Source organism: Equus asinus, chromosome 4 (genome assembly GCF_041296235.1).
Source record: "Equus asinus isolate D_3611 breed Donkey chromosome 4, EquAss-T2T_v2, whole genome shotgun sequence".
NCBI classification, from domain to species: domain Eukaryota; kingdom Metazoa; phylum Chordata; class Mammalia; order Perissodactyla; family Equidae; genus Equus; species Equus asinus.
This window is the reverse complement of record NC_091793.1, coordinates 69,798,702-69,811,242: the sequence shown is the minus strand read 5'-3', so window position 1 is coordinate 69,811,242 and position 12,541 is coordinate 69,798,702. Positions and strand designations below refer to the sequence as shown.

At 47.6% G+C, this 12,541-nt stretch overlaps 1 protein-coding gene across 1 annotated transcript in view; it reads right to left on the bottom strand.

Moving 5' to 3' along the window:
• The window catches only part of LOC106823639 (cilia- and flagella-associated protein 221), a 92,065-nt gene that overhangs the window by 24,366 nt on the left and 55,158 nt on the right, over positions 1–12,541 (bottom strand). Inside the window, exons 12-16 of the mRNA XM_044768103.2 lie at positions 11,936–12,023; positions 7,804–7,893; positions 6,362–6,460; positions 3,324–3,429; positions 1,267–1,397 (exon numbers count right to left, since the gene is read on the bottom strand). Coding sequence (XP_044624038.2) covers positions 1,267–1,397; positions 3,324–3,429; positions 6,362–6,460; positions 7,804–7,893; positions 11,936–12,023 — 514 coding nt within the window. The remainder of the gene's footprint in view (positions 1–1,266; positions 1,398–3,323; positions 3,430–6,361; positions 6,461–7,803; positions 7,894–11,935; positions 12,024–12,541) is intronic.

Sequence of the window (12,541 nt, the reverse complement as noted above, 5' to 3'; positions counted from 1 at the left end):
TTTCAAAGATGCTAAATATGAAAAAAGTGATCTTAGAATCGATGAAATATAGTATTTATGGAACTAAAAAATTCTTTATAGACAAGAATGCTGAGAATTCTGTTTTTCATCAACCCTGAGCAACACAGAGGTCTTTACAGAACTAACTAAAATATCAAGTGAAATGTGTAAGCTTTGAACTATACCAAAACAAGGAGCTGGGCCCCAGCACAGTGATGCTCTCTCTTCATCCCTCCATCCTGTCCACTCCGCTAATTATTGACTGCCAGATATTTATTATTGCTTAAAAATCACAGATTTATTTTTTCCTAGGAGCTAAATATTCTGATCTTTTAAGTTGTTTAATTATCTAATGCAAAAAACACATGGAATTTCTAAAGTCAGTTCTGTAACCCTTGAGAGGATTAACCTGCAATGCTTAACACACCCGATAGGATGCGAATGGCAAGTTTATTCTTTGAAACTAAAAGAGTAATGTTGTATATGCACTTTCAGTATCAATTTAAACACAATTTTTATTGCTAACTACTGAACTTGGGCAACATTTTATTACTGGCTATGTGACCTTATGTCTCAGGTTCCTCCTCATCTGTAGATGATAATCTTACCACGTAGATTTACTGAAGAGGAAGTCAACTGATACAACTGAAGCATTAAGACACTGCCCGACTCATGGAAAATGCAGTGTAAGGTTAGCTACTGCTTTTCCTATAATGCATTAGTGCCCCATGGGGCAAGAGGGATGAACGGTCACGCCTCTTGCCACTGAGAGACACACAGAGAGAGAGAGAGAGGGAGAGAGAGAGAGGAGGAATTCTGAGTCTGATGGGTTAGATTGTGAGATTCTGGGGCCATGTTCCCTCATTCCTAGGTCAGGTCATAGACCTGGGGGCTGCCCTTCTCTGGCCTCTCCGTCAGCTGAGCAGGGCCTGTCTCCCGGGGCCAGGCCAGGCCGTCTTGTTTCTCTGTCTGCCCGTCTGCTCTCAGGCCCGGTTCCCAGGCAGTCAGGTGGGGCTCAGGGCTCTTGCTTGGTTCCAGGCCAGGAAGGACCCAGCCCAGTTTACCCAGGAGCTCTGCACAGGCATATCGGGTGCCAGGCAGGTGGCAGTAGCTGATCTCTGGTGTCCCATTGGTCACAATTCCCTGGGCACAGGTCTCCCTTGGGAGCCTCTGAGGCGGAGGTGAAGGGACTGAGCCCAACAACTATCTCTGCCTCACAACCATCCGATCATGCCCGGGCCCCACCCCCAGCCTCGCAGCACCCACCAACTCGTTGGAGTCCTGAGGAGCACTGTGGGACGGGAAGGCGAAGGGCAGGACTTCCTTGGGCGACACTGAAAACCGCCTGGAATAATCGTCATGACCGATCAGCGGCAGAAATCTGGAGGGACTCTTGTCTACGGGTGAAACAAACAGCACTTTTGGGGCGTTCTTAAGGCATTTCTCTGTGAAACCACCGTCTGTGGTTGCTTATTGAATTAGTGGGTACTTGCCACACAGCATTTCCAAAAGAATATCGATGGATGTATGTATTAGACCCATTTTTAGTTTCTCTTTTGTTCTTTACCTCAACACCCTCTCCAATTTTTTAAAATTTTATTTTACTTTTGCTTCTAAAAAACAATAATTCCAAATGAAAGTATCTCTGATGAATATTCCCTGTCCTCGTCAGCAAAGAAAAAGATTAAATTAAAGAAGCATATTGAAGACATTTTCCAGGTATCCATACATACCTCACAGGTAAATGTTACAGCATTTTTTTAAAAGAGTTTCTTTATTAGAAACTTGAATACCAGAGACAGAAATAATAAAGTAGGGAAAAAAGAATAATTAAAATGCAATAAAATGTTATGAAAAACAAAATACCCACTGGATCTTAAAGGAGAGGAAGCAGAGGGGAGGGGGTGCTGCTGGGGACCGAGGGCCTGAGCCTGAGGCCCCCGGGCCCCTCCTTCCCTTGAGGCTATCTGTTTCTCGCTCCCCGGCCCTGGTTTGGGGCACTACCCATGGAGGAGGGATGGGGTCCTGCTGGTGTGTCCGGACTGAAGGGCCGGCCCACTGCCTGTGCTCTGCCGGGCTCCCAGCACCCCCGCCAGCCCCCACCCCACATGGTGGAGCTCAGCCCACCCCCTTGGCATGAATGGAAGTCTTTTCTTGCCTCTGATGCTGGACTTAATAAACAGCATGGACTAAGTGAAAAAAAAAATTAAAATCAACACAGTGCTATGAAAAACAAAGTACCCCTCTGGGTCCTGAAGGAGAGGAAGAGGAGGAGAGGGGCTGCTCCTGGGGGCAGGGAAGCTGGAGCGAGGCTCGGGGGCTCAGCTCGGGAGGGGGGAAGAGTGCCAGAGGATCAGGGCCTGCCTGTGGATCTGCACATGAGCCACCGATGGAGAATACGGGACATGGCTTTTGGGCTCCCAGAATCTACTGAGAGTGGGTGTCTAACAGCCCTGGTCACCCTGGGGATCAGAGGATGGGAAGTTCTTTAAGTAGCAAAGATCATACAATATAAAAAACTTTATGTGCAAATGCTAGATTGAGACAAGATGCAGTCAATCAACAGTATAAATGATGACTATCTTATTCTCTCAGGTGACAAGAAAGAACAGAGGGCACAAAACAGGAGGTTGAACCACCGCCACCCTTCAATGAGATTACAACTTGGTCAGGTCGGTTGACCCTGCCTACTACCAGTTGGGCAGGTATTTCAGCCAAAGCTGCCATGGAGGTCTGATTTATGTCATGTGGTGGGTTGAATAATGGCCCCTCCAAGGTGTCCCCATTCTGTTCCCCAGAACCTGTAACTACGTCACCTCACATGGTAAAAGGGACTTTGCAGATGTGATTAAGTGAACGGTCTTGAGATGGGGAGAGTGTCCCAGGGAATCCAGGTGGGCCCAGGGTCATCACAGGGTCCACAGAAGAGGGAGACAGGAGGGTCAGTGTCAGAGAAGGAGACGTGACGACTGAAGCAAGAGGTCAGAGTGATGCGAGGAAGGGGCCACAAGCCAAGGAAGGCAGGCAGCCTCCAGAAGCTGGAAAAGGCCAGGAACAGACTCTCCCCTGGAGCCTCCAGAAGGAACCACCCCTGCTGACACCTTGACTTGAGACTTCCGACCTCCAGAACTGTAAGATAGTAAATCCGTGTTGTTTTAAGCCATTATGTTTGGGGTGATCTGTTACAGTACCCATAAAAAAAACTAATGCATGTGACTCATGAAAATATTTTATTTCTACACAGCTAACTTCATTATAAAGAAACCTCGTGCTCAGAGGACTTACTGGTCAAGGTGTTGCGATTCTTCACAGCTGTACTTTACCTGGTGCTATTGACTGTCGTCCTTTAGTGAGCCTTCTGAGGATGGTCCCTTTGTCCATGTCATGAAGAGCACTCAGCATACTGAGTAGTCGTTGATGAACCATGATCTGGAATTAGAAAGAATGATCTCAAATTATTAATTGGTACATGCTCATTTTGGCATTCAATTTAACTCACTTTCCCCAACCACAACTAAGGGCTGAGGCCACCACTCTAAGTCAGAATTCACAGGGAGAGTGGCACGCTGTCCTAGGCTGAGGCCATGGGGACGTCAAGGTCTGGGTAACACTGACCTGCCTGAATACAAAAAAAGACCAGGTTGCCATTTGGCCTTGTCCCACCCAATTTATGAGCTCTGGTTTTCTCTATTTCCAGGGTGGAAAGAATGACTAGTTCTACGTTCTTTCTTTTCGGTACATCTGAATAGTAACGCTCCCGCTGTGTTAGCTGCAGAATTGAGGGACAAACTGAAGGGGCGATTCTGTAGAAACAGGGCTCTGGACTTTGGGCAGTGCTCAGTGTACACCGCTGTGCTCTGCATTCCGAGCAGATGCTACTGAAGGTGAGCGCTCCCTGTGCGCAGAGCTGTGGCTGAGGGGACCCTTCATGCCATGATTAACACTCCTTTCCATCCTGTAAAGGTCTCTCTTGTTCAACAAATATTATCAAGTGGCTACTGTGTGGCCAGTTCTGTGCAAGATCCTGGAGATACAGGAGGCAGACCAACGTGCTGCCCGAGGGAGCCAATGTTCCCGTGTGTGTGTGTATGGGTGGGGGTGGGATGGCAACAGACACTTGACCAAATAAACATGGTGAACGCCATGAAGAAAATAAAAGACAGTAAATGCATGAGGGCATGACTGAGGGGCTGAAGGGGGTCGGACTGGCAGGGATGATGAGGGAAGGCCGCTTGGAGGAGGTGAGCTTTGATCTGAGACTTGAAGGATGATCAACGACGATGATCTTGAGAAGAGAGTTCTGGCCAGAGGAACCAGCAAAATACAAAGATCCTGATTCAGAAACCAAGGAGATGGGTTTAAGGGACAGAAAGACATCCATATGGTCGTGTAGGCTTGATAAAAATTGTGCGTCTGATTCTAACTGCAATGTGAAGCCTTTGGAGGGTTTCGCCAGGGGAGAGGTATTACCATCTTCAAGCTTTGGGGGTACTGCTCTGGCTGCTGTGTGAGGACGGGAAGCAGGAAGATCTGTTGCAGTGGTCCAGGTGAGAGATGAGGGGGTGGCTGAGCTGAGGAGATGGCTGGAAGTCATCAGGCTGGGACTATATTTGCACACCGAACTGACAGTACTTGCTGGGGAGTGTGAGCACAAGACTGAGCCATCACTCAGAGCGAAGCATGTAGCTGCGGACGGTACTTTTTTCAAGCTGGAGGGTTTGCTCCAGAATGTCCAGGGTGGTCCCATTAGTGGGAAGCCAGCCCGGCCAGTATCTTGCTGCTGTTTGCCCGTTGTTGGCAGCTGTGCTCTCTTCCCTCAGAGCACAGCTTCGTGCTGCCTCTTTGCACCACTTTTCTCCCCACGGTCAGCATCTTGCGGCACCTCTGTTCTGCATATACACAGAGCCCACCAAGACTTCAGCAGGGATGCGGGTTCCATGGGGCCTTGGAGGTTGGTGAGCAGGTCATTGATGCAGCAAGCTCTGCCTCTGCCTGGACCGTCAGCAGTCCCGGCTGAAAGCGCTGCTGGAAAGATCATTGGTACCATAAACTTTGGAGTCCCCTGTACGTATTCACACATTTAATCCTCATGGACAACCCTGTGAGACAGGTCTTACTGTCATCCTCAGTTACAGATGGGGAAACAGAGGCCCAAGGTTATGTAACTTGTCCAAGATCAGAAAGCTCCTAAGAAGTAGCACCAAGAATTAAGGGCGGGCAGTCTGGCTCCAGAGTCCAAGTCTTTACCACTGCTCTCCCCTGCTTGAGGGGCGGCTCTGCCCACCGAGGGAGCCACTCTAGTGGCAAGGACAAGAGATCTACAGGCAGCATACGATGCAAGAGGCACCACAGAGTTCGCTAAGTGCTGAAGCTTACAAGGACTGTTTCTTGGAGGAAAGGTAGACTGCGCTGGCTCAAAGGACAGTCACTGACAGATGGAGATGGAATGGCGTTTCAGCTGATGGGCAAGGGGCAGAAACACAGGTTTGTAGCAGGGAATGAGCTGGTGTGTTTGGAAGAAGACAAGGACTGAGACAACCTAGAGAACAGGAGGCAGCTGGAGGGGGTGTGGGTGCAGCCAGACCAGCGGCTCACCTTCCACCCTTTATTGGCATTCAAGGCTAAGAGGTCATTTTATTTTGATCACAGGAAGCCACTGGAGGCTCGCAATGTGCTGGGTGGAAGACCAGCGTGAGGGTGAAGAAGGCACAGCAGTGAGATGACACCGTGAAGGGGAAGCCATAAGCCTGGATGTTAGAGACAGGATTCCACAGGAATTCTCAATTGTCCTTTCTAGAAATAACTGATCAACATCCAATTGTTCTAGAGTTACCATATGACCTGGCAATTCTACTCCTAGATATATACCCAAGAGAATTGAAAACGCATGTGCACAAATCGTACACAAATGTTCACAGTATCATTATTCATAACAGCCAAAAAGTGACAACAACCCAAATGTTTCCAAGGATGGATAAACAAAATGTGGGAAAGCCATACCTCGAAAACACATTAAGAGAAAGAAGCCAGCTACGAAAGGCCGTGTGTGTGATCCCATTTCTGCCAAATGTGCAGAAGAGGCAAATCCACGGAGGCAGGAAGCAGACGCGCGGTGCAGCGACTGCGGGAGCGAGAGGCTGCTCGCGGGAACGCGCGTTCTTTGTGCAGCGATAAAAATGGTCTAAGGTTAGACAGTGCTGCTGTGAATACACTGAAAACTACTGAATCGTCCAGTTTCCAAGAGTGAATTTTATGGCATGTGAATTATATCTCAATAAAGCTGTTATAACAACCTCACCGTTCAATTTCCCTGTGCTGATGACTAAACACATTGCGGTTTCAGTCTGGTCCTGAGACTTACCTTGCGTGCTGCTTGTTGAAACCGTCTTTGCGCCCTGAACCTGTTGACCCAAGTATTATTCGTGAGTGGATCAAAACTGGGATGAAATTCCTGGATTTTCTGTGAACACAAAATATAGACACATCTTCGATTTAAATTTTAACTCCTGGCATAAACATTTAATAAAAATGTTTTAGAGTTTGATCCCAAATCAAGTTATTATTTATTTGTCCTGCCATTTAATGAGCATTTATTAAGCACGTTTAGTGTACATAGCATTATAGGGAATACTTCTTGGGTTGGGGGTCAAAAGTGGAAGACAAGACTTGGGTTTTAAGAGATTTACAGTCTGGTTAGGGAAGCTCAAGGAAACACATGTGACCCTGAGGAAGAAGAATAAAGACACACAGAAACCAATGCCATGTTGGGGGTGCTGGCACGGCATCCAGAATCGAGAACAGTGGGCTGTGGGATCCTCGCGGAGAAGGAGGACTGTTTTGTTCGGCCCTGCACCGAGCACCAGCACAGGCCTGCGTATGGAGTGCAGTGTGCATAGGTCAGTAAATGAATGTGGAGGAAAGGACGCCTGCCACAGCCTCAGGCACTGGAGCTTCTCGAACAGGGAAACGATATGAAGGAAAAGGCATCAGAAGTGAACTCATCTCACGCTGGCCCACGCAGTGGGCTGGAGAGGAGAGGGAGGAGGGGCGGATACAGGAACAAACAAGCTGTTGGATTAGCTGAGGGTGAGCCACGAAGGCCGGGCTTGGGTGTGGCCTTGTGGAAGAGCTATGGCAAGACTTCGTGGCCAAACTAAATGTGGGGAGAAGAAAAGAGGTAGAAATAATTCAGATGTGGCAAACCCAGAAAAGAAAAGTGGGAATGATGGAGGTGGGGGAGATTAGGAAGAATTGCTTCATTGTTGAAATTAAAAATTGGGGTTTTAACCAGAAACTATCATATGACAGAGATACTCAGATGGAGGGGCTACTGTCCCCATTCTAGGTTTGAGGACACTGAGGCTTCAAGGCTAAGAGGGCTTCTCCTAGGTCCCAAATCGGTGGTAGAGCTGGGACCAGAACTCTGGCTTCTCACCTCCTGTCTTGTACCCTTCCCACAAGGGGACCGGGCAAGGAACAGAGGCCCAGGGACCCACCAGGAGCACCCGCAGACGGGCTTGCAGAGCAAAGGGAAACAAAAATAGAGATCAAGAAGGAGAAAGTAGAGGGGTGGAAAGGAGGAGCCAAAGTATATAATGCCGTTCATTTCAAGGGAAGCATTAATTACGAGTTTTGATGCTTTACTCGCAATACGTAAGAAAAAATACTCTGCAAGTGTAAGCACATTAAAAATTATTAAATGTCCCTTGGTAAAAGGATTTCTATAAAACTGTTTAGCGTTTTAAAAATAAGCATATAAAGAGCTGCTAATAATTAGATTTCAAGGAAAGGAAAGTTACCCACTTCTTTCAGATTGCGAACAACCCGTGTGTGGTTAACTTCTGTCTTGAGTTGCTGAAATTCCTCATCCAAAACAGGATCTCCTCTATCCAGCTGGGTTTTTAATCATCAAAAACATTAAAATTGAATACAAGTGTACCAACTTTATTTCTCTTTAAAACTGGCAGAAACCCATTAAGCAATTGGACAAACCCACCCATGGAGTTCCCGTTGGGAGTGGTGGTGACGGAAGTAGGTTATAGTGATCGTTATGATCACACTTACTGTTTAAACACAGGGATATTCTATAGAGGCACAAACCCAATACCTTCTTTTTGTAATTAGAGGACAGTGTCTCTGGAAACGATTTCTGAGGCATTTAAAACTCACAGAAAGGATTTCAGGAAACCATGTAACCATGGGAGTATAGAGCTTTCATTTAAAAGAAACTTAATGTCCCAGTGAAGTTTTAAGCCCCTCTGAGCTGATTATCCAGATTGTAACAAAGGCACGTGGTTCCTCCCCTTTCCCGGTGGTGGACGGGGTCTGTCTCTTCCCTGGAGTGAGCGTCCCCCAGGCTGCTCCCTTCCCCGATGGCCCCTGAGCTCTTTCCTCTTCCCCAGGGGTCACGGGTCACTCCCAGGAAGGCAGGCTGGGCTTGGGTCAGTGGCGACACCCACATGCCTCCATGGAAAAGGGGGCCGTGCACACTGCAAAAACTTGTTAGCTTTTGTCTTCCTGCGGTTTTTCATATTTGTTTGTTAGGTGACTACTAAAACTAGCTTGGCTCTTAGGTACATTGTTCACAATCATTTTTAGAGACTTCACTGGAAGACATCTATTCTGATCACCACATTAACACCCTATTCAGAAGTAAGAGAGTTCTATTGTTGTCGCCGAGGTGGGGAGCTGTCTAGCTCTGATTTGCACATATCAGGAAGTTGAGTTTGAGACCGTGGACCTCAGATTCAAATACAGATTTCATGGGGAGAGACTCAGACCACACCTCCCCACTAAAAGTAAAATAAAACAGGCAATTTAAAGAGGGATTGGCAAAGAGGTTGTTAGGTAGAAGAAAGAGGAGGGAGATTTCTGATATCTTTATCAAGACTACTCATTTATAACGAACGTCTCAGAATTTAGGATTATTGACCGTCTCCTCTGAGTAAAAGCTCATTATCCTCGAGGGTTCATGCTGTCCAGCTACAACGCTGACTCCCCCACATCCTCAATCCAGCTTTCTTTTTCTGGCTTTCTACCATATGCCTTGGGCCTCCAGGTTTTTCTTGCCACTGGGCCACCTGCCAGGATTCAGCAGCCAGTAAAATCTCCTGGACACACCGTCAGGTCCCTGCAACACTTGCTCTCCTACTACGCTGGGGCCTCGGGGTCCTGGTGAGTGATCCTAAGGATGTGATGGCTCGTTTCCAGCTCCCCTCACTCACCTGTGCAAATGCTCACCACTACCCCCGGCCCCTCTCCAGTCCCTGTTCAGCACAGTCTCTGCAGCTGGCCTTGCTTCCTGGATCAGCCGGAAGACAAGGCCACGCGCAGCCTTCTACAGACCCCTCTCTGCATGCAAACCTGACTGTACCCCGAGTCCGTCCTTCCTCGGCTTCTCCAGTCCTTCCTCCTATTCAGACACCATCTTTCCTCTGACCATGGCCTCTTCCCAAGCTTCTTCAACCTTTTCCTCCGTGATTGCTCTTTGCCCTCAGCCTATAATGTGCTCAAGTTCTTGCACCTCAAAAACCCCTGCCTTGACCCGTCGCCCCACAATGGTCCACGTCATTACTCATCTCAACTTCTCAACTATCGACTCACATCTACACATTCCTCAAGCCACTACAATTTGGCATTTTACCTCCACGAATCTACTGGAATCGCTATCCCTGAGGCACACAAGGACCTCCAATCCACCCAATCGAAGGTGTACTTTTCAGGCTTTATTGTCCGGGAGCCCTTGCATTTGACTGATCCCTCCCGGGCTGCTTCCTCTGTGTTCTCTGGACCTCTGACCCCTGACCTCCCTGACTGTTCCTCTCCTGTCTCCTTAGTGGTCCTGCTGCCCTCCCCTTAAGTAAGAAGTTCTGCAGATTTCCTGCCATGAGCTCTGCCTTTCTCACACTATTCATGTTCCCCAGGTCACCACGCTTGTTCCGTGCTCTCAATCTCTACCTCAATGCTGCACACTCCCAAGTCTCTGTCTCCAGCTCTGTTCCTTCAGCCGCCACCTGGATGTCCCCAGTCACCCCAGATGTAACATGTCCCAAATTAAACTTTTCATCTTCCCCTTAAGCCAGCTTTTCTTCTGTCTCTGAGATTTCACGTAAAACCACCACCACGCACCCAAGCTGCAAACCTGGGCATCACTCTACCTTCTCGCTCTCCTTACCCCTCACCTCCCATTTATCTACAAGTTCAACTCTATCTGTGCCCTTAGCACTTTAAATCCTCTCTTAATGTTGCAGCCCCTTCTGGACTGTGACCTTCTCGAGCGCAGAGACCGTGGCTTATTCACTAGCACAGAATCTTCCATACAACGGGCGTTCACTAAACGAATCAACGGCTGGGTCTGCCTGTCAACCAAACGCTGGCAGTTACAGCCTTAACTCGCACACTGACCTGCTCTGCCACGTCTGTATCACCTTCATCTTGAAAACAGAAAAAATCATTCCCTCGTGGGGCTGAGGAAAATACTTGATATTTTGTTTTTAAAATCCCATGCAAAGAATCTGAACACATCACACTACGTTTAAATGCCAATCTAATGTGTGCTTTTCCTGAATGCTATGATTTACCAATGTAATGACTGTATATTCTTTTGCTTGTCTTATGAAAAATAAAGAAAATAAGACATATTTATTCAAATATCTTATTTGGACTCCAAATAGGAAGAAAAATGTATTCCATATGAGAAATGCATTCATATCTGACAACAGAGTGTTGTTCCCCAGCCCCTCCTACCCCTGCCCGCGTGTGCAGCGCCGAGTGTGGGAAGCTCACACCCCCAGCTTAAATCTACGTGTTATGGCTGAATTGTGTCCCTCCAAGCTCCATATGTTGAAATCCTAACCCTGGTACCTCAGGAGGTGACTGTATTTGGAGATACGGTCTTTAAAAAGGTAATTGAGTTAAAATGAGGTCATTAGGGTGGGCCCTAATCCGATGTGACTAGTGTCCTACAAGAAGAGAAAGGAGACAATGTGGAGGCACTCGGTCATCTACAAGCTAAGAAGAGAACGGATCCTTCCCTCACGTCCCTCAGAAGGAAGCCACTGTGCCAACACCTCCATCTAGGACTTCCGGCCTCCAGAACTGTGAGGAAATAAATCTCTGTTGCCTATGGCACCCAGCCTGTGGTGCTTTGTTACTGCAGCCCCTGCAAACTAAGAAATATGTGATGGTTCCACAAATCCTACCAATTAAGTCCAAGCCCCTGTGACATGAAGCCCAAGCTGGATCCTCTCTCCTCTGGCCCATGTGTGTCGTGTGCTTCAGTCCTTATGGACCTGTCCCCGGGGTTCTCTGCACCCGTCCTGCATGTAACAATGTCTCTCACGCCACGGTGTGCCCAGGGGTTTCGCCCAGTCCCCCAGTTCCCGCGTCCACCCTCCCTCTCCCTGAACTTACAGGTGCTGCCTTGGCGACCCAGGTACGGCCCCTCCCTCAGTTTTCCCCTTTCTGCTCAGCCCCTTTGAGCGTCTCTGACTTGGAACTTGTGTGTGTAACTGGTGTTGGGGTGGCTCCTGGTCACTGTCTGTGGGTCTCTCTGACCTTCACGCTCTGCAGATCATGGGACGGGTGCACCTCGTGCTCAGAATTCCAGCCAGAATTTGAGCCTTTCCCTCCCTCTGAACTGAATTCCTCTCTGTCCTCTTTACTACTTTTCAAAATTATACCATGTCCTCCAGGAAGCTTTCCAATTAGATGACCTCTCTCTCCTCTTTGGATCTGAATCCCCACAATGCTTAGTAGAGGGCTCTCGTGACACTTCCAGCAGCCTTGATTTATGTTAACAACTAACTTGTCATCAGCCTTCTCCCCTCCCAACTAAACTAGAAGTTTTCTTCCTCTTGACATGGCATCTTGCACGTAACAGGAATTCAAAATATTCAGTGAAATAAATGATTATCAAATTAGCAGTAATTCTGACCTTATATTTGGTGTTTACTCTTTGCCGCTCTTCAGTAAGGTCTGTTTTAAATTTAAAAGACATTTGATCTTTACCAAGGTGCACTTGCCTAGGGAGAAAAAACCCAACTTTCAGAACCCATCAGAATACCATTGTCAACTTGAGGATGGAGTGTCTTAGCGATACTCCACCACTGAAAAGGGAGGCTGAGATATCAGAGGAGACACCACGGGGGAGAGACATCGTAGACACTTCAACAATATAACCAAGATGAACAAAGTGCTCTGCAAAAGGAAGCTTATCTTCTAGTGACATGCGCTAAAATATTTGTGAACAGAAAATCTTGATGCTCAACATCATCAGACATTGGGAAATGCATATCAAAACCATGGTGATGCAGCACTTCACGCTTACTAAGATGGCTATAATGAGGAGGATGATGATGATACTAATAACAAAGGAAAGTAACAGGTATTGCCAAGGATGTAGACAAATTGGAACCCTTGCACACTGATGATGGGAGTGTAAAATGGTGCAGCCACCATGGAAAACAGTTTGGCTGCTCCTCAAAAAGTCAAACATAGAGTTACCACGTGACCCAGCAATTCCACTCCTGGGTATACAGCC